Source organism: Pleurodeles waltl, chromosome 4_2 (assembly GCF_031143425.1).
Source record: "Pleurodeles waltl isolate 20211129_DDA chromosome 4_2, aPleWal1.hap1.20221129, whole genome shotgun sequence".
Classification (NCBI taxonomy): domain Eukaryota; kingdom Metazoa; phylum Chordata; class Amphibia; order Caudata; family Salamandridae; genus Pleurodeles; species Pleurodeles waltl.
The window spans coordinates 732346465-732372067 of NC_090443.1; the positions used below are offsets into that span (position 1 = coordinate 732346465).

General features: G+C 40.0%; 1 protein-coding gene across 1 annotated transcript in view; it reads right to left on the reverse strand.

Annotated features, from left to right (window-relative positions):
* Nucleotides 1-7861: 7861 nt before the first annotated feature.
* Nucleotides 7862-25603, reverse strand: part of TGFBR3 (transforming growth factor beta receptor 3) — a 399166-nt gene continuing 381424 nt past the window's right edge. The window contains exon 16 of the mRNA XM_069232346.1: nucleotides 7862-11030. Coding sequence (XP_069088447.1) covers nucleotides 10912-11030 — 119 coding nt within the window. The 3' untranslated portion in view covers nucleotides 7862-10911. The remainder of the gene's footprint in view (nucleotides 11031-25603) is intronic.

Here is a 25603-nt window from a genome sequence, read left to right on the forward strand (position 1 = left end):
TGTGTTGTGTTCATTTGTGTTTGTTTGCTTTTGTCGCATAAGTGCGCCGGGTCTGCCCAGACTTGGGTCCCGGGGGCTCACTGTGCCACTGGATTCAAGCTAGCCTGGCTGATGAAGGGTGATACCCTGAAACCGGTCCCAGGATGCTTGTTTCTGGTCCAGGGAGTACCTGGCCTGGCAGTTCAGGCTGGACTGTTCACAAGGGGGGAACGGGGTCAATGACTGATTTGCATATGGCTGGGTTCAAACTGGGGTGGCATGGTGAGCAAAAGAATTGATGGATTCAGCCCAGATCTGTGACTCGGGGTCTATGTTTGATTGGTTCTGCATTCCATCCATCATTTGTGTTTGTTTACGCAGAGAATTTAGACCTGACAGAACTTCACGATTATGCCCCATTGGAGGGGAGGCTACTGCTGGGACAACTGGAACAGAAAGCAATTTCATGGCCATACAGAAAATCACCAACAGTATACCAGCATGCTGGGAGGCCTGAGAGAGAAATGAGAATGGGAATTGGGAGCTATGGACGACACAGACTGGGAGGCAGCCCTAATGCACCCATGGGAAGTAGCATTTAGAATACGCCTAAGACTAATATAATTTAAGATCCTACGCAGGGTTTATCCTGATAGGGCACGGCTTCATAGCTATGGCAGGGCTGAGTCGCCTAACTGTCTGAGAAGCTGGACACATAGGGGGACATATTTACACACGCTCTAGGACTGCCTCCATATCCCGACCTTTTGGTCCAATAGTCCTGGGAGAACTGAGGAAGATATTAAGGGTAGAGATTCCAGTAGACCCCGAATATGTGCTTTTGGAAATCCCTACAGAGATAGATATCCTGCAGCCTAAACTCCTCTTTAGTAGCATGGGGTTGACAGTGGCCAAGTGGGACGTGGCAAGACACTGGGGAGCACCAGAGCTGCCTACAATGAGGGAGTGGAGGTCAGGGATGGACCTGTACATGATGGCGGAAAAAGTAACGTGCCCGGTGCCCGAGGAACTTCTTAAAGATTTGGGGACCATGGAGAGAGTATTACAATATCTCAGAGGGGGATAACGGGGTGGGTAGAAATGCTTCAAATGGTTTGTGAGGCTGCCACGAAAGTAGCCCTAAGAAAAGGACTCCATCCCCATCGCAACTTACATCGCTGTACCACCAAGATCTGAAGAAGCAACAGATATGCATTCCGTTGTTAATGTTATTGTCTGGCCCACTAGGGATTGTTGTTACGTTTGGAAAACTTCAAAATGCCAATAAAAATCATTATTAAAAAAAAGGAATCACAGAAAACATGAGTCTATTCTAGCAGACTTTCTAATCTTGAAAGATACGTCAATGAAACTTCCAATTATGTCTCTACCAAAGTTGTACTCATTCATCACTGAGCAACTGCAAGAATAATGAGAAACATATGCTGCAGTCCTCAGCACAGGGTGCAACGCTGGGTTACTTCTACGATCAGTGGAGCTAAGAAAGAGTTGGTATGCCCTGTCTGATTTATGTGTCACATGCAATATGAAGCTTTACAACTTGCCTTTTGGCCAGAATGCTTGCCATTTAAAGACCTTGTAAAGTTTTAATTGTAGGTGCTAGGCCTCCTTAATTAACTTGTGCCAAGAAGCCTAATATACTATTCATTTTTCAGGACAGATCTAACTTTTTATCATGCATGAATTAATTTGGGATTCTTTGGTGGGTGAGTTCTAGAATGAGTACTTTCCTGCCATCATGACATTTTCATGTTCCGAGTCCTTGCAACAAGTGAAGTAGTGCTGGCTGTCAAGAACACATTTAACACTGCTTAATTTGAGATAGTGGTAGAGAGGGGCCCTCATCAGACTTTCATAGAGAGCAAGAGTGAGAAAAACACAAAAGGGGAAAAGAAAAAAGATGGAAAAACAGCAACAAAGGGAGAAAGCAAAAATGAAAAAGAACTTCCAAGTGTGTAATGAAGGGGCAAGGTGGGTCTCGTGGTGTATTAAAGAGTAGGATGAAATCAAGCCTACCCACCCCTGGTATTCAGACATCTGATATTTGTAGCATTGGCCGTAGGCTTCTGGACAAAATTCATTGTTTTACAAGTTATGCACTGGGGTTAACTGAGTCCATTTTGTGAAGGGGAGAGCAGACATCGGCTTTGAGACATAACAATGAGATAAAATGCCATTAGCATGTCTTTAATGTGTGTTGATGTAGCAATTGTTTTTCTTGCCCTGCACACAATAGCATATTATCCAGGGCTATCAACAATTTACCAATGTAGGCACAGTTTGGCCACCTATGCCTGAACCAACACAGCAAATCATAATTATTTTTAAGCGTGTTGGGCAATCTAAAATGGGCTCAGAGTTTACCAATACATAGATGCAGCACATAAGTACTGGTAAAGTTGACTTGTGGAAATGAGTGATTTCATTAAAAAAACAATCCCGCCATCAACTTTAGTTACACCAATGGAAAGACAAACAAGCATTGACCAATAGACAGTGCAATATATTTTAAGTATAACTTTATTATGTATAAAGAATAATATGACAATACTTATTATAAAAATTATACATCAAAGCACATTGAGAATTCTGCTTAGATACTGAAAGTGAAACAATTAACAAACAGGACGTTCAAAAAGACCAGAGTATTAGTGGGTTCATCTAATATCTCTCCTTTTCAGAACAAAAAAAATATTTTAAGAGCTCAGGCTCATTAAGGTTTGTGCCAATGCATACTTTAACTTGTAAATTACAGATTAAATATTTTAGAAGGCACTCAGCTAACACAATTTTGTGAACACATTCATATACAAAACTCACAAAAAAAACAATCTATTGACCCAAAGTGCCCCTTAGAACAACAAGCAGTACAGTCTTGGCTTGAACCATGAGGTAGAAACACATTGCAGAAAAAATGTCAAAGAAATTGATAGGTACACAGGCACTTAGACTGAGACACATAGACTATAAACTGCTTCTTGGGGACAAAACTTACAGAGAGGAATCAAAAATAAAAACGTGAAGTGTCTGAAGCATTTTTGAAGTCTAGCAGCTGGGCCCCACTTCAAACATTTTTGTAAGAGTTCAAGCAAGGGTCAGTTACCTGGAGGGTCATATCAAATACACTGCACTATGTTTAAGAAATTCCCTTCCACCTGTGCTCCAAATGATCTGACCTCAGAAGTTCCACACGAGCCTCAGAATGATCAATGCAAATATACAATCCAGGATAATACTGATGCCAAATGCTGCCTGCCTTTGAAGGTTTTCAACATGTTAATTGTGAAATGGGAAGTACAGATTAAAAGGAGGTATTGATAGGTAGGAACCTCTGTATTATCAGATGCCAAGAAACATCTCTGGAACCTGAGTGATCACTTTTGAGGATGCTCCTTCACCTCCTCATAGCTCTACAAGTAGCACGGTTTCCCCAAAGTGGGTGGAGGACACCAAAGAAGGTTGCAGTTCAAAAAGAGTGTGAAGCACTCACTGCAGAAATATATTACCCAACTGGCGTTCAGATTGAGGAAGTTGTTAAAACATATCCAATGGTATGTATGTTTTAATTTATTGATGTTCAAAACATTTAGGATATTGATGATGAGCAAATGGCAATGTATCCTGGGAATTTCGGCACATTAAATTATGAAACGAGGTGGAAAATGCACACAATTGGCATCACACAAGCCCGGACAGAAGACACACAAGTTTGATCTTTGGGGCTTTCATCCAGCAGAGGCACATACTTAGGTTCAGTTCATAAGACCCAGTACCACCGGCGTTAAGGAGAATACAAAGATGCCAGTGAAATCTCTAACAGAATTAAAGATGCTTTTTATAAGGCACGGCATTATGCAGCATTTACAATGAAAGGTCTGTAGACACAACCTAGTAAGACCTGTAACAGTGATAAAGACAAATGCTCACACTAAAAATGTATGTTCCACAGCTGAAACACAGCCAACATGAGAATATAATACTCTCATAAAAAAGCTAAAAATAACTCGACTTTGATTCATGTTGCAATAAATCTCTCTGCTGACCTTGTTCTAACAGTTTCCACTTCAGTTGTTCCTTGTTGTTCTGTCCCACTCTGTGCCTGCCTGCAGCACAATACAAAGACTTTCCCATGTACACACTAACCCACTTGGGTGGGTAAGCATCAATTGCCTTTTTTTCTCCACAGCTCTGAAATCATAACACCAGGGTTCATCTTGAACTCTAGAAATCTATATTGTTCTCCACAATGAGTGCATGAAAACCAAGGTGCAAGTCACAGCTACTTGTTGCCCATTACTCATTAAAGAAATGTGGCTTGGTTGTGAAAATCATTACATTTTTCTGAAAGATTAAAATGGGGGAGGGCACAGTGTTCTGAGTGTCCACAAACATTTGCAATGGATGCCCAGAATAATCCCCAAAAAGTCTAATGAAGGTCTCCAGGCTCAATATGGTTGGCACAATGAGTTAGAATCCAGAACATAACGTTTGCTGTCACAATTCCTTTTGTCATATTTGAGCACTGTAGGTTACAAGTGCTGAAATATGGATGAACTTCCAGAGGAAGAGATTAGTGCTGATGTAGGCCACTAACAAAGAATTCTAAGACCATCACATCTGCCAATATAGGAATTAAGGGCTGAGAAAAGACAGAGATCCATGACAAGAGTTGTCACTGATCATTTGTTTCTTTAATGTGCACCATTTCTTTTTAATTATAAGCTAACTAAATATAGTTATTGATCTAAGAAGCTTTGGGGATGGAATCTGGGCATGATATGAAAAAGCAATAGATATTAGTAACTTGAAACTAACCTATGGAAATCATGGTGCTTTTGGAAAACACCAAAGAGAACAAGTCTTGTGACAAGCAAAGAAATAAAAATATAACAATGTTCCGAAACGTAAGTGTCTGTAGAGCACAGAAAAGAAGATATGAAGGATTGGGCCAAGTACTCTAAAGGTCAGCACCATGTTTAGTGAAACAGAAAATGATATAGACACTTTCTTATTATCTTTGGCTATGAAAATAACAGTGCCAATGTCCTGATAAGGTACTCCGTGAAGATCACATGTTGGAGTATGTATAAAGATTATAAAGTGTATACTGGAGCAAATCATGCAGTATTACCCACTGAAGACAGCTCAGTATTTCCTGGATAGGGAAATAGAGATAGTAAATGGTATGTTTACTTTAGCATAGACATGAAAGCAAAACCAGAAGGTACATACTGAGCAGGCAAATTCACACTGGTTATTGATTTCTTTACAATCGGGCCACATGGTAGAGCTAGAATTACTACTTTTTGTGGAAATTATGAAATTCCCTGTGAAACCAGCTCCAGGAGCAAATTATAGTGCAGTGCATAGACATAATAAGTGATGTTTATAATACTAAGGCACAGATTATTTAATTGCTCACATTAAATGGTAGCATTTATTTTGCTACGGTATTGGTTTGTTTTTAAAATTGAAGCATCTTCGGTAAAATAATGTTGAGAGTGAGGCCCATGCACTTAACATATGGTGATTAATTAACAGTGAACAATGAAAAAATATATGCCTTCAGACACAAATTATGGATCTTTTGAGAATCAAAGATTAAGTAACAACATGCGTGCTCAAAACATTTTAACAGTTCAAAACAACTAAAAGCTTGAAAGAGCTATATAGAGATTAATTTATGCCCATAGGAGACTGCAAACTATTTTCTAATTATGCATTGTGCAGCATTCTGAAAATGATTTGCATGATCTAAATATACAAAAATGGCTATTGTTAACCTCTATTTTGCCATGTTGTAAAAAACATTTTTCACTCAGAATTACATTACCTACAACACTATTTTTAGTAAATATGTTTGTAACAGTCATTGTTTTACATGGTTTAGTCTGACCTATCAACATCAGTTATAGGAATGGCAAAATGTATATTTTCTTGGTCAAAAAACTGAGTCTAAGGATTTTCAGGAACTTTGATTTCAGACTATGCAATAAATGCATTATGTAACAGGCACCCATGGAAGGTCATGATGAAGGCAACATTATGGTTCTCAGGAGAAGCGTAATAGTACTGAAGAACTACTGCTTAACATAAGGATTTCCTTAATTCACTTAGATCATTATGCAGATTTTCCATATCATTCAACCTAAACTTTATCAACGGATTACAAGTCAAGAAGAGGTATTTTCTTTTGGGACACACTCACTTGTATTTTGTTTCTCAATACTAAACTCTATCGGACTCAGATTTTTTTAATTCACATTTTTTAGACACCAGGAAGTGAACGTTCATCCTTGAGTTGCTGGAGATCTCCTGGTGATTGCCACAGTTAGAGCTACCTACAGCCATTTTTCCTTGCAGGAACGGCAGGTGAACCGTGTCTGCAGCATCACTAAGATGCCCAACCCCTGACCATAAGGTACGTGAGAAAAGATTTGATTCCAGTGACCACACTAGTGTGCTAGGAAATAGCTGCTGTTTCCCACTTAGGATTGTCTCACTACAAAAGATCAAAGCATTGAATGAACAACAAATGATTATGACTAGTGCATGGTCAGGTGCCACAATCTCTGTGAAGCAATTCAATTATCAGTTTTGAGACCAAAATACATTTGGAAGAATGTCTGGGGAATCACTACAAATCACTTACTACGAGTAATCACTGAAAACTGTGCCAAGAAAAATAGCAAAAAAAATAACATCTAACAATAGGCAATCTTAAGTGCATTGTTTAGATCAAATATTGTTTGGTCTGAAAAACTCCTTTTACTTATAAGTAGATTAAATGGTCTATTTTGAGTATCAGTGTCATCCCAGATCAGCCTCCAAATGAAACAATGCTCTAGAAATATCTCATTCCACATGTTGACCTAAAAGAATTGGAAAAGCATTTGCACGATTATCACGGTTTTATCATATTGTGTAAACTGTGCAATTTGCGAAATGTAATTCCCCAGTGTCATGTGTGAATCTTCCACTTTTTAAAAAAAGTAGAAAATCAGCTTGGGGAAAAGTTTTATTTGAAGACATTCTAATAAATTATAATGATTTGGTATGTAACCTGTCATTGCAACTCACAACCGCAGATAAGTCTATTTATGTTTCTAAAGCATTAATATAGATGGACGGCAATTGAGTGTTGCACATAGGTATAGCAAGATATAGAAACTTTGGACCCAATTCACAAAATTATCAGACATGACAGATTCCCTACCCACTGTATTTGTGGACTGGGCATACTAACAGGCTAGAGGAGGAAACCATCATGATTGTGTACAACACTCATTCACTCAACAACATGGTTCATATGTACATTGTGGACGGCAAATATGAACTGTTTGCTTTTATACATAGGTTTTCTTTTTGGTTCATCTTTTCATATAACTCTGTTAAGGATGAAATCATTACTATTACAATATTCACTTCTCAAAAATATACATTTAGCTCTTTTACACAGACATGTTTATCCCAATCTATCCAAAACGTAGGCATTGTCAGTAATTAGCAGGACATTACCATCGTCATGCAATGGAAAGGGATAAAACAATCATATTATAGAAATATGCTTACATTCACAGTAATTGAAATAAAAATGTCTTATAGAGTAACTTACATTTTTTTTAAACACTTAAATACATCTTTATACAGAGGCTTGATGTAGTAAAATATAGCTATGAGTACTGTAAAGACTGTAAGTCTTCTTTGAAGACATTTAAAATATTTTTATACAAGGTAATGGATTATACAAATACATTCAGCTGAAGGTTAGGCAAAGCTCATTATTTTGCGACAGACAGGTAGCTTATTTATAATGAAGGTTTGTCGTTAAACCTCTCACAATCGGGTCACCAGATGGGTGTTGCTTAGGGAAGATGGAGACTTTTATTTTCAGTTTTTTGGCTGTCAAGTGGTTTTGTAATGTTACATTATCTGTTACCTCAAATTCTCCTGCTTTCCACTTAGGATGGCATGAATTATGCAAAAGGTCTCCAAAATAACAGTTTGTTTTTCCTCAGACACCTCAAGAAGACTCTTTTCATATGCAATTACAGTCTAGTTTACATTTCCATAAACACAACCATGCGACTACTGTTTTTCACCACTATAGGCCATATCAGTCTAGATTAATATTTCAGGTGAAAGTGCCATTTTAAGAACTGGCATTAAAGTATGCCTTTTCTTGTTAATCAAAGCATACATTTCTAAATACTACTGTCATTAGTGAAAAAAGGACAGCTGCAATCATCTTGTGGGTACATCTGGATGCTATAGTGTGATTTTAAATGCAGCAAACACTGTGTTAAAGTATATGTGCAGGGCTAAACGAGGGTCTGTTCTATTTCTAGACCATATCTACTGAGTTCTCTAAGCCAGTGGTTCCCAACCTGTGGTCTGGGGACACCTCGCGCCCGAGAGGCCTCCTCAGGGGTCCGTGACTGCTTAGAAAATTAACTAATATTAACAGATTAGGTCCCCAGCTTTTAGTAATGACTCAGTAAGGGGGGGGATTCCAATAATGATTCATTGGGGGTCCCCGGGTTCCAGTAATGATAAAGTGGGATTCAACAGAAGTCAAAAGGTTGGGAACCACTACTCTAAGCCGAATAAATGTAAGTTTGATTGTTCAGCTCTGACCCTCCGATACACCCTCATTACCATATGAGTGATCAATGATGTCACCGACTGTGGGCAGGCTTAAAATACCCAACCAATCACACTACTATTACTCACATCTTAGAAGTGAAATCTGACACAGTTGTAATTAATTTTAAGGGTAAAATAGATGCATTCGAATATGTTCTATGTAACACATTGTGAAGAAGAATTTCTTTCAATGCTATGTCCTAATTCACTTTACAGATTTTTACAACATATCCCAGCCCAACTCTCTAGGGGGTGCCCTTTAGTAACATTAGAGCTATGTAATTTGAAACATATTATTTTTCTAATACAGAAATAATTTGTAGCTGACTCTGGGCGGTGTCCAACATTCAGTAACCTGCTCTTCATCATGTTTTTTATATATTAGCACTCGGCAGAGAGCAAGGAATGGACTGAACTATACATTGCACATAAAGATCCCGAACCAAAGTCTGAGCAAATATTGGCTGCATATAAAATAGCAGGTACCCTAGCACATCACAGGCAATTACTACGTGACCTTTACAGTGGTGGATAACAATCTAGCAAGGTCAGTTTCCACCATTTTTCTCCTTACATAAAGCGAAATGTGACAAACTGATTTCGATGCTGTCCACATTACACAGCCGTATTAAAAAAATGAATAAAGGATGTTTTTCACTATTTTGCTAAGTCAGTAAAAGGGAAATGAACAAACCAGCTTTGCTTTGAATTTACTCCGCATCTTAATACATAAAAAGTTGTCCATGGTAGTTAGAAAAACTGCACAAATATATTTTGTGACACTTTTGCCATTTGAGGTACAACAAACAAGTCAACACATTTTGCTCACATTTCAGATCCGAGAAGGTAGGTTTACTGCATATGGCAGATTAAAGAAAAGTGGTGCTGCATCTAGTGCAGCGCCACTTTTCCTGCACCCCTTAGCAACCCCTAACGCGACCATGGTAGCGTTGTTTTTAAACTATGGCGCACCATGGCGGTAGTTAGGGTGACCAGAGTCATACATTTTTACGCTAGTCCGGCGCTTTGCAGGATTAGCGTAAAAATTATGACGCTAATCCTGCAAAGCACCCAGAGGCCCATTGTACTCAAGGGGAGCCTCTTTTTAACGCCTGCAATTAGCAGGTGTTAAAAAACACTGATAAAAATGCACCATTTTTACAGCCCCCCTAGCACCAGAATTGCCGCTTGCATACCATGGCGCAGGCATAATGTGGCGCAAGGGGTTACAAAGTGGTGCAATCACCACTTTGTAAATATGGCGTGGTGTTTTTCCCTTCCAACGCCACATTAGCGTAAAAAAGTGACGCTGATGTGGCATTGGAACGGCACAAGGCCAGCATAAATCTGTCCCTAAATCTCTTTGTTTCCCTAGTATAGAATGAGTAATGTAGTACTGACTGGAATGAAATTTATTTACTCATTTTTCTGGAATGAAAAATTAAAAACTGGTATAAAATTAATTTGCTCCTTTTTTTAAGGGGTGCAAAGGCTACATAATAGAGGCACAGATTAGCAGAAAACAATGTGGCAAAACCAGTAAGGAGACAATATCCTACACGCTGCTAGGTGAAGGTGTATCTTATTTTATATAACTTATGCGACGCAGGGTCCAGATAAATTTAACTTGTGGACAGCTTGGTCGATTGCACAAATAGTTGTGGCTTTGGTACATAAGAGCTGTAACATACCTCTCATATAATACACAACACTAGATAAACAGGTAGCATCCATTATGAAACATAAGCAGATACACAAACAGTGAGCAAGAAGGAACACAAACACTCGTGTCTGCTTTGTAGTGGCTAAATGTACTTGAATAACATGTTGTGAGCTTTATGCTTTTTCCTTGATACCTCGAGCGAAAGGGACATGGTATGAAGTCTCCATGTGTTTCATTCCAAGCGTTCGAGGGGCTTCAGTCAATTCCACTCTCCACAAAAGCTCAAACCAACTTCAACTCTGTTATTTCTGTACAGACAAAGCAGCATTTTTAAACTGGCTAACATTTCACATTGTGAACCAGGAACCTTGTTAGCAGGTCGAAGAGCTGCATAATTAGTAGTTTTGTCACATGTAGCGGTTACATGAGGCAGGGCGGTCCACGGACGGTTTCAATCCTGAAAAGGCAACATTTTCTTACTGAGATCAAGTCACCTCTTTTAAAGAACCAGATGAGTCCTTTTGGCTTCAAAAGACAGATGTCAGCAAACTGATGCTGCGCCCGTGCCTTCCTCCGCGGCAACTCCGCTTCCACCCCCCGGGTTAGGCATTACTGCTGCTGGAACAAGGGGTGCTCTGTGTGCTGCCAATGCTGTGCGCAGCACTGCTGTTTTCCGAAGCTGGTGGGGTCGTGGGCACCTGCTGTCTTCCTGCTGTCTCTCCTGCGAAAAGCAAAACACTAATGTTACCGGTGGGAAAGTTCTTTTGTGCATGGTTTATTTCCTTCCTGGCTGCTCATTGGAGATGGCATAAGTGTTGCTCGGAAGCTCCTCTCAACAAATTGTATTTTACCCATTTTTATTTTTCACATGCATTTGCAGTAAATATTTTTACCGAAAAAGCACATTCCATAAATGTTTGCTGTGAGTACTGTAATTACACAACATAGCAGAATGGCATAGTTTCAGACATTTTGCGTAAGAAGTGCAATGCGAAATTCACAAAATTCTGTGACTTACGCCAGCATAATTACAGTTTCACCCAGGACTGGTGGTAATGCCCAGTACAGAATGCATGTAGTTTTGAAAAAGGCTGGATGAGCAAGGAACCTTCCACAAGACAATAAGTATTATATACTGTAACTATTGAGGCAAATGCCAAGGAAACACACTATCATGCCAATATTATGACAAAAACCGCTTATTGTACAATAGGGACGCCCTAAATTGTGTGCTACTTTATAAGAGTGTTGGTAGGAAGGTGCCATCACTCCGCGTTTTACAGTATCAGTGCGCAGTGTTTGTACGCAAAGACAGAACAACTTGATGCACTCTTTGAAACCTGGTGAAAAATGCGCATCACGTTGACAAAAAGTGCTGGGTCCCTCTTGGTATCACACACAAAACATTATGTTAAAAATCAAAAACAAGCTTCTATTACATGTGCACTTATTGTCCCACCCATTTATATCAGAAGTTCTGACTAAACAAAAGACCAGTCTATCACATTTAGTAAAAGCTCAAGGCCGCTGATCTTCTTGGCAGAATGATATGGGTTCCACATACAAATGAACGCATTAAACATATAGGCTTATTGTCAAAAACACGTGTACGTTCTAGTATATGTAGTAAAGACATGATAATAAATATTACTGATTGAGTAGAAAATATTACTATCCCCGTATTAGAAAATTACACATGCCATAAATTATGTAAACAAGAGCAGGTTATGTAGTACCATTGCTACCTTACACCTGTTGTTATGATCCTATTTGTGCACAATGAATGTAGCATGCATGCAGAAGGTTAGGAACGTTGTCGAATTTTACATTTTTGTTTTGATCCTCTTCAATATTAAATATGCATGTTGTCCATTTAACTGTCTATCTTGCACACTGCCTATGAAAACTGTGAAAACTGGGGCACAGTGGCACACCGGTTACCTCTGGGCCTTAATAACGCAAGATATATATAGGAAATGCCTTGCAAAACATTTGTAATACCCATGGAGCAATAACTATGTGAGTGTTCAACTCATTTCCAACACATTTCCATGTTTACATCGTTGAATTACTTTGGGAATGTAAGAGATGTATTCCTGTCCAGGGTACATGCCATTACCGGGAGGGAACAGATGCGTTATCACCCCCAAAATAGAGTGGAGGCTTCATAGGCAGACCACGTGGATGACACATTTGGTAACACTTTATTAGCTGAAATGATTAAAGTACTAGGTGTAAATATTGGCAATCTGTATGCCTACATAGTGCCCATTACAAAACCAGCCAAGGATACACTCACAAGGATCAAAACATGAATTAGATTACTTATCCCTTTTGCTTTTGGTGGTACCCTGAAGTTGGATTTGGAAGACTATTACACTAGTTCAGTGGTTCCCAACCTTTTGACTTCTGTGGACCCCCATTTTATCAATACCAGAGCCCGGGGATCCCCACCGAATCATTATTGGAACACGGGGACCCCCCACTGAGTCATTACTGATAGCTGGGACGTAATATTATTACATTTTTTAGGCAGTCGCGGACCCCCTGAGGAGGCTTCGCAGACCCCCAGGGGTCCCCGGCCCACAGGTTGGGAACCACTGCACTAGTTGATAAAATAGTCCTAACATTCGCTTAGTCTCTATAGTTCAAGCAAAATCTTCTTTTAAGCAGCCGCAACCCGTCCTTCAAGGCGGAGAGGCCACCCCCCACCACCTTTTGCCCCTCATGAAGAGTGCCTGTAAGGCTGAGCAAAGGTCAGCCTGACAGACACTCTTCATGTTCAGATCAGGCAGCCAGGAGTGAGACATGCGCAATTTGCGCCAACTCCTGGTTGTCGGAGCTGAACTTTGCTGGGCTGAAGCGGTCACAGCTCCTATAGGCTTGACCTCCTCAGCTCAGCAAATGTGCCTTGAGGCCCTTCCCCTCGGTGACGAGGGGAAGAGTCATCCATTGACGTTGACCTGGGCAGTTCAGGCTTAAGCCCTGAAACACCCAGGGGCGAGTGTCAATCAGTGACACTTCGTCACAGAGTGGGGAGGGGTCAACAGTCTCACTGACCCCATCCCACTCTGTGACGAAGTTGGGACTGCTGCCTTCCCTCACAGGTCAGCCAGTGAGAGAAGGCAGCAGTCCCAACCTTCCTGGGACCTCCGAGGCTGAAGGTAAGTGTGTATGTGTGTGTGTGTTTTTTAAATCAATGTTTGGTGCGTGCATGTATGTTTGAATGTTGATGGGTGTTTTAAGTGGATGTGCATGCATGTGTGAATGAGTGTGAGTGTGCTGCCCGCCCCCTACCTCCTAAAATTACCGTCCGCCACTTCTTTTAAGGACGTCTGAACAAAATGTTCGTATTCACTAAACACCCAAAGAACTCAGCCTATGAAAAACTGCTCTTGTTGATGGGTCTGGTCGCCATATGAAAAATCATTTTAAGGTTGTTTAAACTCTTTAGTGTCTCTTGAGGAAGTACATAGGGAAACAGACTTTTGATACCAAACTCAAAAAATGTTTTTCCTCGGGCCTCAGGAATCCAGTCCAGGAGGGGAGCTAGACAATCTGGAAAGAGATTCCATACCATATGTTCAGTTCTGTTTTACAAAAGGGCTTCACTATTGTCCCATGCTTAGTCATAACTGGCCACAAGAAAAGACAAACAGTGCATGCAACACACTTTTTGTTGTGACATTTGATCTTTAGCAGTGGTGTAACAAAATTGGAGGGGGCTTCCCTGCTAAGAACAAGGAGATGCACCCCTCCAAGCTTACTTGGGAACTCTCGGGCCAGTGTACTGTGCTGAGAGGGCCTCCTGGAGCTCACCACCCCCGCACCGCAGGGGCTGCGGAAGCCTTTGTTACACTACTGATCACTAGATATTTTCTTGCACTTATTTACTGACATGGATTCTAATGATCCCAATTTTGTGAGATGTGGGACATGTAGAATTTGTAGGTCATGGATCGGCTCTTGGTAACATTACACAACCTTTCAAATAGAGTTTCTCTGGTTATGATCTCCTACCCATATTCCATTTCTAATAATAAAATGCATTGGAACAGGATAGGTGACACACAAGTTAACATGGCCTAGAACCTCATTGTGTACAGGATATTCTGGGACAGGAGGCTGTAGCAGGCTAAGGCTGAGGTACATTGGCTTTCAGTGTATGATGATCAAGAGTGAAGTACAATACCCATGGGTGAGTTTCGATACAGTAATTGAAAGGGGCCACTACAATAGACATTTGGGTAAAGTAGTATGCTGCTATTATTTCTTCCATTTGGAGATCAACAAAGGGAATGCAAAATTCTCCTTCAAAAAAGATTCAAAGATGCTGAAAATATATTTGCTTGCATGGTGCTTTGAAGTACAGTGGTGTGCAGGACAGCACTGGGATGTACTAAGCAGAAGTATTTGTGTGGTTATCAGCACTGTGGTAAAGACCGAAGTGAATTAGTCAAACTATCTATGTGTTTCAGTAATAGAATGCCAGGGGCTTGGTTAGGTTGGCCAGTCCTTTGCCCTACGCACGATCCAGTCTAAGAGGAAAGTTATTCTTTTTTCAATTTTTAAAGCAGGAAGAAAGAAATACCAATGTTCCACAATTGCTGATCCAAGGATTCAGCACATTAGATATACAAGAGTGCATATATCACCCTGGAATATTAATGGAATAGTGTGTGATAGGAGAACTGAAGCTCTATGCTTTTCTGGTACCTAGTGTATCATACAGAAAATATGTTTTCTGTACGTCACTTTATAAATTGTCTTACTATTGTATTAGGCATCCCATAGTTTAATATTGCAATGCATAAAGCTATTCACCCTATTGTAAAACATTTTTAAGATGATTACTTAAGTATAGTCTCAGGTATCAAAAAGAAAACTACAAGAACCATTTCCAGATGATTTGGACAGACAATCTTAGTTTCAGAGAAGTAAGCAGGGCAGATTTGAGGGGACTTCCAGAAGTAACCTATGAGTGCAGGAGGGGAACAACAAAAGTTCACCCGTTTTGGCATAATTGCATTGACCTCTAGGGGACGCTGTATGAACTGGAAGAAGTGGAATGCAGGAATAGGTGTCTAGCAAATTCACACAAAAAAGAAAGGCACCATGTAGTGGGCCCAAGAACATTTGCTGCCCAAAGGAAGCAATTGCTTTTAGATACTATAGGTGTTGGAGGTCTATAAAAAAGTAAGAACCTCCAAATTAACTACTGCAATTGTGAACCTTTGGGTAATACTGATAGTTTTGTATAAGGCAGTGGAGGAAAGGAAACATGAAAGGGCATTTTATTCCTTGGTGATTCTGAAGATAACCCAATTTATTGCTTATAAGGATTCACTGATGGTACAAAATAATATGACACTTGCTTCCTGAAGATTTGAGCTCTTCTTCAATCACAGAAACATAAATTATTTGTTTGTGCAAGTCTCTGGATAAAATAGACTAACAATGTAAAAGGTTCTTAAACAAGTAGCCTACTTCTGTTGCCACCCAGCAGCCTTTAGCTTGTTTGGCCAGAACAATAAGGAAAAGTTAATTATTTTGTCACTAAGGTGTCGGGAACTGCGATGGGTAAAGATCTAAGGCTCTGTAGGGTAGCCAGGTCTACACTTGTGCAAGATGTAATTCAGAGCAAGGAGGACCATTTAATGCAAGGCTGCACTGTGTTAGATATCAGGGAACAGGTTGGAACATTTTAAGTAGCGATGGTGATGTAACTAGAATGTGGGTATGTTTCCTGATAAGTAGAGGAAAGACAATGTCTTGTTCATCCACTGTGGAAAAGCTAACAGATTTTCTGTTGGTACATCCTCGACAAGAGGATTCAATATTGTGTCTTAAAGCTGTCAGTATCAAGTATATGCAAATCTACTGACAGCAAACATGGCATGGGAATGCTGGATGTTGTGTTGATTCCATTAGTTTCTTTCATCAACATCTTGTTGTAAATTGAACAAAGGACATCTCTAAGTAGGAAAAAATCTACAGGATCAAGGGCAGAACCTGAAAGCATAATAGAGGTTTCTATAAGAAATAGTATTTTATGGATAGCCACAACATCCACAAGCATTCACTATGGAAACAAGGACGCTAGACAAAAGTCCTTAGCCGCAAAGATATTGTAACACAGAGCAGCTAATATGCACTTAACAAGGGCACATTTATCCACTGTCGGCGTAGATGTACAACAAATACAACATCACAGAAAACCAACTCCTCTGCAAAAGTCCATGCTAGCCTAGTCCCCTATGAAGTGTCATTTGGAGTTTTGACAAATGATTTCTGTGTGAGTTCTAAGAAATAGGAATGCAAGAATACAATAAATATTTCTATATTGTTTTTCTTGTCTCAACTACGCTTTGGGCAGAACTTGCACAGGCCACAACTGGTGCTTGCCTGATCTAGCAACCCCACTTCCCCGTGCCATGGACTGGCGAAGGCAATGCATAATCAAAAAGAATGCCTAAGTAAAAGAGAATTATGTAAGAACAAAAGATATGAGAGGAAGCTTTGGTTTGCACATTACTTTTACCTTTGAAAAACATTTATGGTGAATCTGATGCCAAAGCCTGAAGCTTCTGAACGTCAAGTGATTGCAGCTAAAAAGGCACACTTCCAAGACAAATACATTTATAGTAAACAGTCATTGCTTGTGGAAAAGCTGCAACACAATGCTGCATTGAGCTATGAAATATCGATCTGTAAGGAGGTGCACTAGATGTACAAGGATTACAGTTTATAAACTTGGCTACAAATGGTCGGAAAAAACCTAAACGAGGTACTAGAAGACTATATCATCATAATTTTTAAGTGCTTGTTTCATTGAAGATACCATTATAATTTTTGACCTATAAAAATTAGCAATGTAGATGTGAATGATTAGAAAGAGCAGCAATTATGGAACAATGAACTAGAAAACATGAAATCTGTTCAACTGGTGCAATTGATGGATACTCAATATCTCATTAGGGCATGGGGATATTCAGGATTTCAAGTTTTGAAGAAACAATGAACTTCCCATTGATTTTGCCCTCACATTTTGCAGAGAAAACCTACAGAGGTGTACGTGATGAAAAGTGATTTCTGTAATACCAAAGTGCCCCTGGGGTGCACAAAGTGGGCACACACGCCGCTTGCTCGCCTGGGGAATTTCTGTAAAACAGTCTCCTGGAGTTTACAGGACTGTTATGTTATAAATTGCTTATATCGAGTATGACTCAAAAGGGGTATCTCAGCGTGTTAGCTTAGTAGCTATAAGGTGATAGACAGCAGCAGTACCATTAGAACAACATAGTTTTGAGTGATCAAAACACTGACGAAGAGATGTTGGGAGAGAATTCCAATATATAGTGGCCACCTATGAGAAGGATCTTCCTCCCATCCTGATCTTGTTAACTCTAGGATCAGTACACAGCATTTTGTCGCAAGATCACAGAGTTCTGTTAGGACAGTAGGGAAAGAGCTTCGAAGATAACTAGTGTGGTCCCTTACCAATGAGAGCTTTATAGGTAATACAACAGATTTTGAAAGTGATCCTTCTATGGACTGGTAGCCAGTGAAGAGAACACAGTAAAGGAGTGGTTGATGTCCTTGCAGACATGTTACATATAAGGCGTACAGCTGTAATCTGTACCACCTGTTACTTGGTCAGCAAGGACTCATTTATGGAAGCAAACAGGCCATAATCCAGGCAACTCATAATTAGTGCCAGAAGAAGAAAGAAGCGGAAAAGCCTGTCTCAACAGGCAAAGCAGATGGAACAAAAATCTGTAGTTTTGAGAGGCCTGAATCTTTCAAGTACATGCTAGCGGTTTGGGAAAGGAACTGAAAACTTTAAATAGCTCTTTAGCTATTACCGGCAGAGATGCAATTATTAGCTAAGTATATTTTTCTAGTTTTCTTAACTTACCATGGTAATTTGTCAGAGCTGAGTGGAACAATTCCTTGCTCTCTGGTTCCTTGCAGTGACTCCAGTGCCATTCCAACTTTTTGCAGGAGGCTTTTTCTTCTTGCAATGCAGAGATAAACCAAGGTGAGTGCCCATTAGAATGTGGTCTGATTGATCAAGATTTCAAAGGAGCTAACTTATCGAAGATTAGCATTAAAGCATTTTTTTCAATTGAACTAATCCTGTCTCAATATCTACCACGTTTTCTGAATTAGGTGGTTGATAGACTTTCATGAAGGACGAAGGTGAGATTCTAGACCATTGTTGAATGACCTAGTTTTGGTATGTATGGTCCTACTCGGCTTACGAAATAATGGGATTTGAAAAAAAAACGGCCGCATGATCAGATCATAACAACTGATGTGGGATATTACAAGTTAGAAGAGTAGAATTAGAGAAAATCAGGTGCATTGTGAGTAGGACCAGAGACTTTTTGAACTGGGCTGAGTGAAGCAAGATTAGAAAGGAGCTGACCTACCACCAAATCTTGGAGATTTTCCCCATGGTAGTTACAATTCCCCAGGAGAACGAACTGTTAAGAAGCTAAAACATGAGGGACGAATAATTCCACAAGTTGCTGACTGGGCCAGGCTGTCGATAAATTAAAGCCCCACGTCCACAGCTGTTGGCTGAAAGTTCAAATTTAAAAAGGCATATTTCTGCCCAATCAGTTGTAAAAGAGTCAATTAGATATACATTGATAGAGTCCTTGAATACAATAGCAATACCACCCCCCACTCCAAACAGGAAGTGTTACAAAACAAAGCGGTTCTCTCCACAGCAATCATCAGAATACCGTGGTGAACCAGAGAGCAAACAGTAAGTAAATAATAAAAAGGCTTAAAAGTTTATGAAGAACTGCCACTTACTAAGAGCTAACTAAGAGCTGCGTGTCTGCGTGTGCTTCGTGTTTTATAACGGTCCAGAAGCAAGCAGCTAGTCTGCCAACCTGCGCCCAAACAGGAAGTAAGTATTACAAAACAAAGCGGCTCTCTCCACAGCAATTGGCAGAATTCCATGGTGGACCAGAGAGGAAACAGTAAGTTAGTGCACACCCATAAAAGCACCAAAATAATAAAAAGGGTTAAAATATTTATGAACAGCTGCCACTTACTAGGAGCTAACTAAGAGCTGGCCTGGGTATGCTCTTTTTTGCTTTGTTTCCATTTTAATTACAATTAATATCGACCAATAAAGTTTAGGTTCTGCTGCCTGCTGTGTGAAAGGGAGGTCAAATATTCGTCTTGAGGAAAATTCCATTGGCATGTTCCCTGCAACATCAGGCACATTTGTTTATTAAGTATAGTAGTGGACCAATAGACGTGTACAAGAGACTTAAGGCTAGATGTCCAAAGCACTTTTGAGGTTACAAATGGCCCAATTCGCAGAATCAAACTGTTTGCGACCACAAAAAAGCTTTTTTGCATGCAGCATGTATGAAGAGAAGGAATAGGAAGTTCCTAACTGCAATTTCCTGTGAATCACAATTAGGAAATCGCTATTGCCAATGTACGCAATTCCTAGTGGGTTTCAAATAGATTTACCTCATGAATAATAATGAAGTAGTTCGCAATTTGTGAGCCATTAGGAATCGCAGCCATCACAGAGATGGTGACTTGCTGGTGCCATAAGACTACCATGTCTGTGAGTGCTTTTAAATACAGCAATCTTTTTTTCTTTAAACACAGTCCTTTTCCTTAAAGGAAAACAGAATGCATTTAAAAAGAAAAGAATTAAACTTTGAACTTTCATTTTTAGGTCTTGGCTAGACAGCGCATGCACTGTCTCAAAGAAACATGTGGTATGTACTTTGTAGGCTTCAGTCTGCCCAATGGCTTCCCATTTGCTGGCTCCATTGTCGCTCTCGTATTCTTTGCCCTCATTTATCCATGACATACATGTGTCATGCCTCTTCTGATAGCATGGACCAATTCCTACTATTCATTCACTGTTTCCATTTTAGAAACTATTTTAGGAACTACTTTTTTCTTTGTTCAAGAGCACTTCACATGATTGGTTGTGTTTTCACTCGCTCCAAGCTCTATTTTGTTTTTGTAAACAGGCCTGTAAATCTTGTTCTTATTTCACCACATTTGCGGTGCATTCAAATTTTCAAATTTTTTAAGAAAGGGAGGTTGTCTGCGATCTTGCCACAAGTGGCTGTTACTTAACACATTATGATTTAGGCCATGGAGTAGACCAGGGTGTGTGTACCAACTTGGTTGCTGATTTCACATAGCAAACCTGGCCTCTGTTGGCAAAACTGATGTTGGCAGCTTGCATGATCTGCGGAAAAAGAGAGATGTTTTCTTTCTCCTATTGAGCTTGGAATTCCTCCCAAAATTGTCCCCAATGGCTGGGCTTTCCGTTTGTCTCCTCCTGTTTCGCAGCTTGAGCTCAGTACGTCATTGTTCATCCCCCTTTATGGGACTCTTAGCTATCATAAAGAGTTGAAAATAATTAATATGCAAAAAAACAAATGTCTCCTAACAATGAAGGAAAACTTCAGCGATAAAACACTTGTGTGCAAGTTTGAGTCACCCCGAAGTGCAACTGGAGAGTATCTCATTTTGAATTGCATGCTTGCCCTCCCTGGACTGAATGCATTTGTTGCATTGTTGTTAAGCCCTCTGTGTGTGATGCCGTAACAAGCAGGCCTATGTTCAAATTGACTCCTCTTAACTGAAGAATGGTTTATATTTATCAGCTTAAGGTTCTTTTTTTAAAGGAATCCTTCTCCTCATTTTATATACAAGGCGATCAATTATTCAGAGCAAAATGTTAGTAGTACAAGGCTCCAAAGGATAACAGTCACTTATATAGCAAATGCCCTATGTTTGTTGAAGCCTATGGGTCCTTGTTCCTAGAACAGATTGCACTTGGAAAGAGCTACCACAACACACAAATCCATGGCACATAATTCCACTACACTGAGAACCTTTAAACATCTCTTCATTCCACGCCACGCAATTTCATTACACACATTTCTACTCCACATCATTTCACTTCATGTCACATAATCACAGTCCAATAAATTAAACTCCACATTGTCCACTACACTCTATGCCACATAATTCCAGTTCACATAATACCACTCCACGAAACAGAATTACACTCAATTCCAAACCATATAATTACACGTCACACAACACAATTCCACTCCAGATCATTCCACTACACATAATTCAACTCCAACCTGCATAATTACACTACACACCACATATGTACACTCCACATACATCCACTCAGCTCCAAAATACATACTTATACTCTGCAAAGCGCAACATTGCAACATACTTCCACACCACATTTTACCACACCATGGCACATAATTAACCTCCACATAATTCCATCCACACTATGCCACATAATTCCACTCCACACATTGCCACACAATTCCAAATATCGCCACACAATTCCACGCCACACAATTCACTGCCACACAATTCCACACCATGCAACATATTTACACACAATATAATACCACTCAACACCACATAATTCAACTCCACCTAATTACACTCTACTCAACACCACATAAATATACCTCACATATATCCACTCTATGCCACATAACAGCAATCCACATGAATACACTCCACTCCATGCCACATAATTCTGCTCAACATAATTTTACTCAACACCACACAGCTCCATGTCACACAAATCAAATCCACAGAATTCCATTTCACACCACAGAATTCCACATCAAACAACATAATTCTACTCCACAATTCCTCTACACACCATATATATTCAATCCACAACATATAATTCAACATCATCCTAGAAAATTCAATGCCACACAATCCCACTACACTACATGACACTCCACAACACACAATACCACTTCACATAATTACACTCCATGACATACAATTCCTCTCCACAAAATTCCAGTACACGCTATGCCACATAATTACTAATCACATAATTTCACTACACATAACTCCACTCAACACCACACAATTCCATGTTACACAATTCCACAATAAACAATTCCAATCCAACCCACAAAATTCCAAACCACACCACATACATTAACTCCACTTCATAACACAGGGGTAAAGGATATTGACAAATTCAATAGCTCTCAAATTGCCGCAACCTATTGACTTTGACCGCTGCTCTTAAAAATATTTTCACAACCATTCTCAAAAGGAAAGGGCTCCTTTTGGGACCCCCTTACATTTGCAAATGGGTTACCACCAACTTTATGTTGGTGGTAAAGTGTGAATGTTTTGCATCTGCATTTTAGTCTCAAAACATTAGTACATCCCATTCCGATTTGGTATTAGGAAGGGATGTCCTCAACACACCCTTTCCAAACAGCAAATAGCAAAACACAAACTGCGATTCGGTAACAAGTTACTGAATCATGATTTGGGCTCTGTATATGCTAAAAAGCATTTTTGTGGTCACAAATAGCCTGATTCTACAAATCAGGCCATTTACGACATCAAAAATGCTTCGTACGTCTAGCCCTAACTTCCTTCCTACAACCCCTACAGGGGTAAGAATACGTGGAATGCATGAATTGATTGAACATTTGAGTAATGAGGCACAAGAATCTGCACCGAGACTGCTTCATGCTTGTTCCAGAATTGCTTGAGGGACAACTTATCAATGGTCCCCTGGGTGGGACATAGCATGGGAGGAATCAGAAGGTGTAGCACCACAAGGGAGAATCGGCACCAGAATCAGTGCCCTGTATACTACATTGATATGTGTAGTACTTTGTACTGTTGTTTTTCTAACAAGACAAACACTTGGTGGACAAATAAGTTATTATATCTGTCGCTTGAATGTCGAGTTCCAAGCTTATGCCCTCCACACACAGCTCTCCCTGAAACCTGTGACTGTGCACTTTCACTCCTCTGTGAGTCAAGTGCAGAAAGAGTTGTATTTGACCCAGTTTGCAGAGCCATAGTATAATGAGTCCCAGGACACCAGTGACAACCAGCTTCAACCATCACAGTTAAGGCCCAGTAGTCCCGTCTGCCAGGTGTCGCCAAAAAACGGCATGTGCCCTATGTATTATTTAATTCTTCTACACATTTCTAATTTAAAAAAAGTTATTTTATGTATCTTAAAAAGAACAGCTGTGACTGCTGCAGTCAAGCATTTCGAGGTAAAACCCCTCCGGGGTATCTGCATGTTTTAAGGACGTTTAGATGCTGTCTGTAGGAAAGAGATGGGCTGGTAACTGTCTATATTACAGGCATTAAGATCAAAGATTTTTCATGCTACGAATAACTGTTTCTTCTTCAAAGGTAGTGGGGTTTTTCTTTACAGCCTTAGATGAATGTGGCAGCTCATCCAACCGCTTCCTGTTGCACCAAGGACTGTGCAAAATAAAATAAATACAAAATAACTGATCATGAAGAAATGGGATGGTCCCACGACTTCAGTTCTAATATGGTGCAAAATGTTCAGCAAATTGGTCAGGAACCCACAGAAAAGTTTAGTGTCCAGGCATTTCAAAGAACGTGCACTGATGCTCTCATTACATCTACATTCAACATTTTTTCTAGTACTGTCTAAGCATAACACTATTCACAAGAAGAGGGCAGAGAATAGAGCCGAGGAGGGGCCAGGTACCAGATTCAGAGGACCAGCAGTGCAAGCAAGTCATAACCAACTGCCCAAAAACAAAATCTTAAAAACCTTTCGGGTGAAAAGAAACAGTAAAGAGAACAGCCTGGGTTAAAAAGTCCCTTCCACTTGTAAACGTGTAAATTATGATGTTTTCAGTACAAGAAGCATTATATGAACCATAGCCCTAGAACATTTAGGGCATGCGTTATAGAATTTTTTTTTAGCTTTATTAAAAACGATTAAAGGGGTATTAATTCCTGGGCGGGTTCATTTTACAGGCAAGAATCAACAGTGAAAACGCGATGGATAAAAATATAATTTTTTGAATTATAAAAAGAAAATACAAAGTAGGATGCATTCATGTTATGTTGAAATAGGGGTGCATTTGGAAAATTAACAGACCTATAGCACATGTTTTCTTTAGAGAGGCGATGGTGGAAATTTCAGGCCGAAAAATTGCAAAATTGCTCACACACACAATGGACTGATTTAATACAAGACAGAAAAAAGACCTGAGGGTGATCAAAGACAACATGGTAAAGAGAAACATATGATGTTACCATTAAATAAGGCACTCGAAGGGCGACATTTTTTTCTGATGCTCTGTTTTTATTACAATTAAAAAAAAGATTCCCCAGGAACGGGACAACAAAAAAAGCGGATGGTGGGGCCAGAAATTAAGGTTGATTTACAACTTCACTTACCGAAAATAGAGGTGGGTCACATTATGACAAAATACATTAAGGCCCGTATTTACCAAAAATGCCGCAGTTGTACATCATTTTTTTAACGCCGGCTAATGCCATAGCCTAACGTCATCCATGAGCCATGTTTATAAAAGGGCACACAATGGTGCTAAGGAATGGCCAGTGTCTCAAAAAAAAAAGCTCGCCAGTGAGGGATGGCGTTAGGGGAAATGGAGCTAGTGGGTCAGGAATTACGTTAGGCTGGTTAGCAGCAGATATATTTGCCGCTAGTCAGCCTAGTGTCATTTTTTGATGCACAAGCAACCAAAAAACGACTCCTTTCTAAGTATAGGCAGGAGTCCTCCAATGCCCACCACATGGGACCTGTGTCATCTGGGCAAGCCCTACATACCCAGTTCCAGGCAGGGGGCCTCCCACACACATACAAAAACACTTACCTGGGATAGGCTCCCTGTGGTGTGGGGGGTGATGTTGCTGGGGCTTGATGTGGGCATCTTTGTTCCCATTCTATGGTGTTTCCACCTGCACTCTAACACCTGTTTGACCAGGCGTTAAATAGTGGTGCTAAACTGGCATAGCACCATTATTTAAGCCCACTCCCAGTTGTGCGTCGTTTCTGCATCAGGAGTTAAATATGGTTCTGGGGAGGCTGGGGAAGCTAGTGTCATTTTTAGGAAGGGAACGCCTACCTTGCATCTCATTGACGCAAGCTGAGTTGGTGCTTCCTAGAAATGACGCTAACTCCAGTATTTTGACTTAGATGGGTCTAGCGGCAAAAAATGAATATGGGGTTAAGTTAGTGCCACTTTTGGGCCAAATAAAATGGTGCTAAGGCAACTCTTAACCTTCCATAAATATATGCCTTGATCTTACTGAAAACTATAAGGTGGCCCCAAGGGCTCCCAAGGAATATGGTTGAAGTGTCTACGAACAATATGTTTACTAAGAATCAGTGGCCGAAGCAGGAAGAATACTTTGGGAACGACGTTCCCAATCTTTTCTATTTTACATGAACAATTCCCATACTTCTTG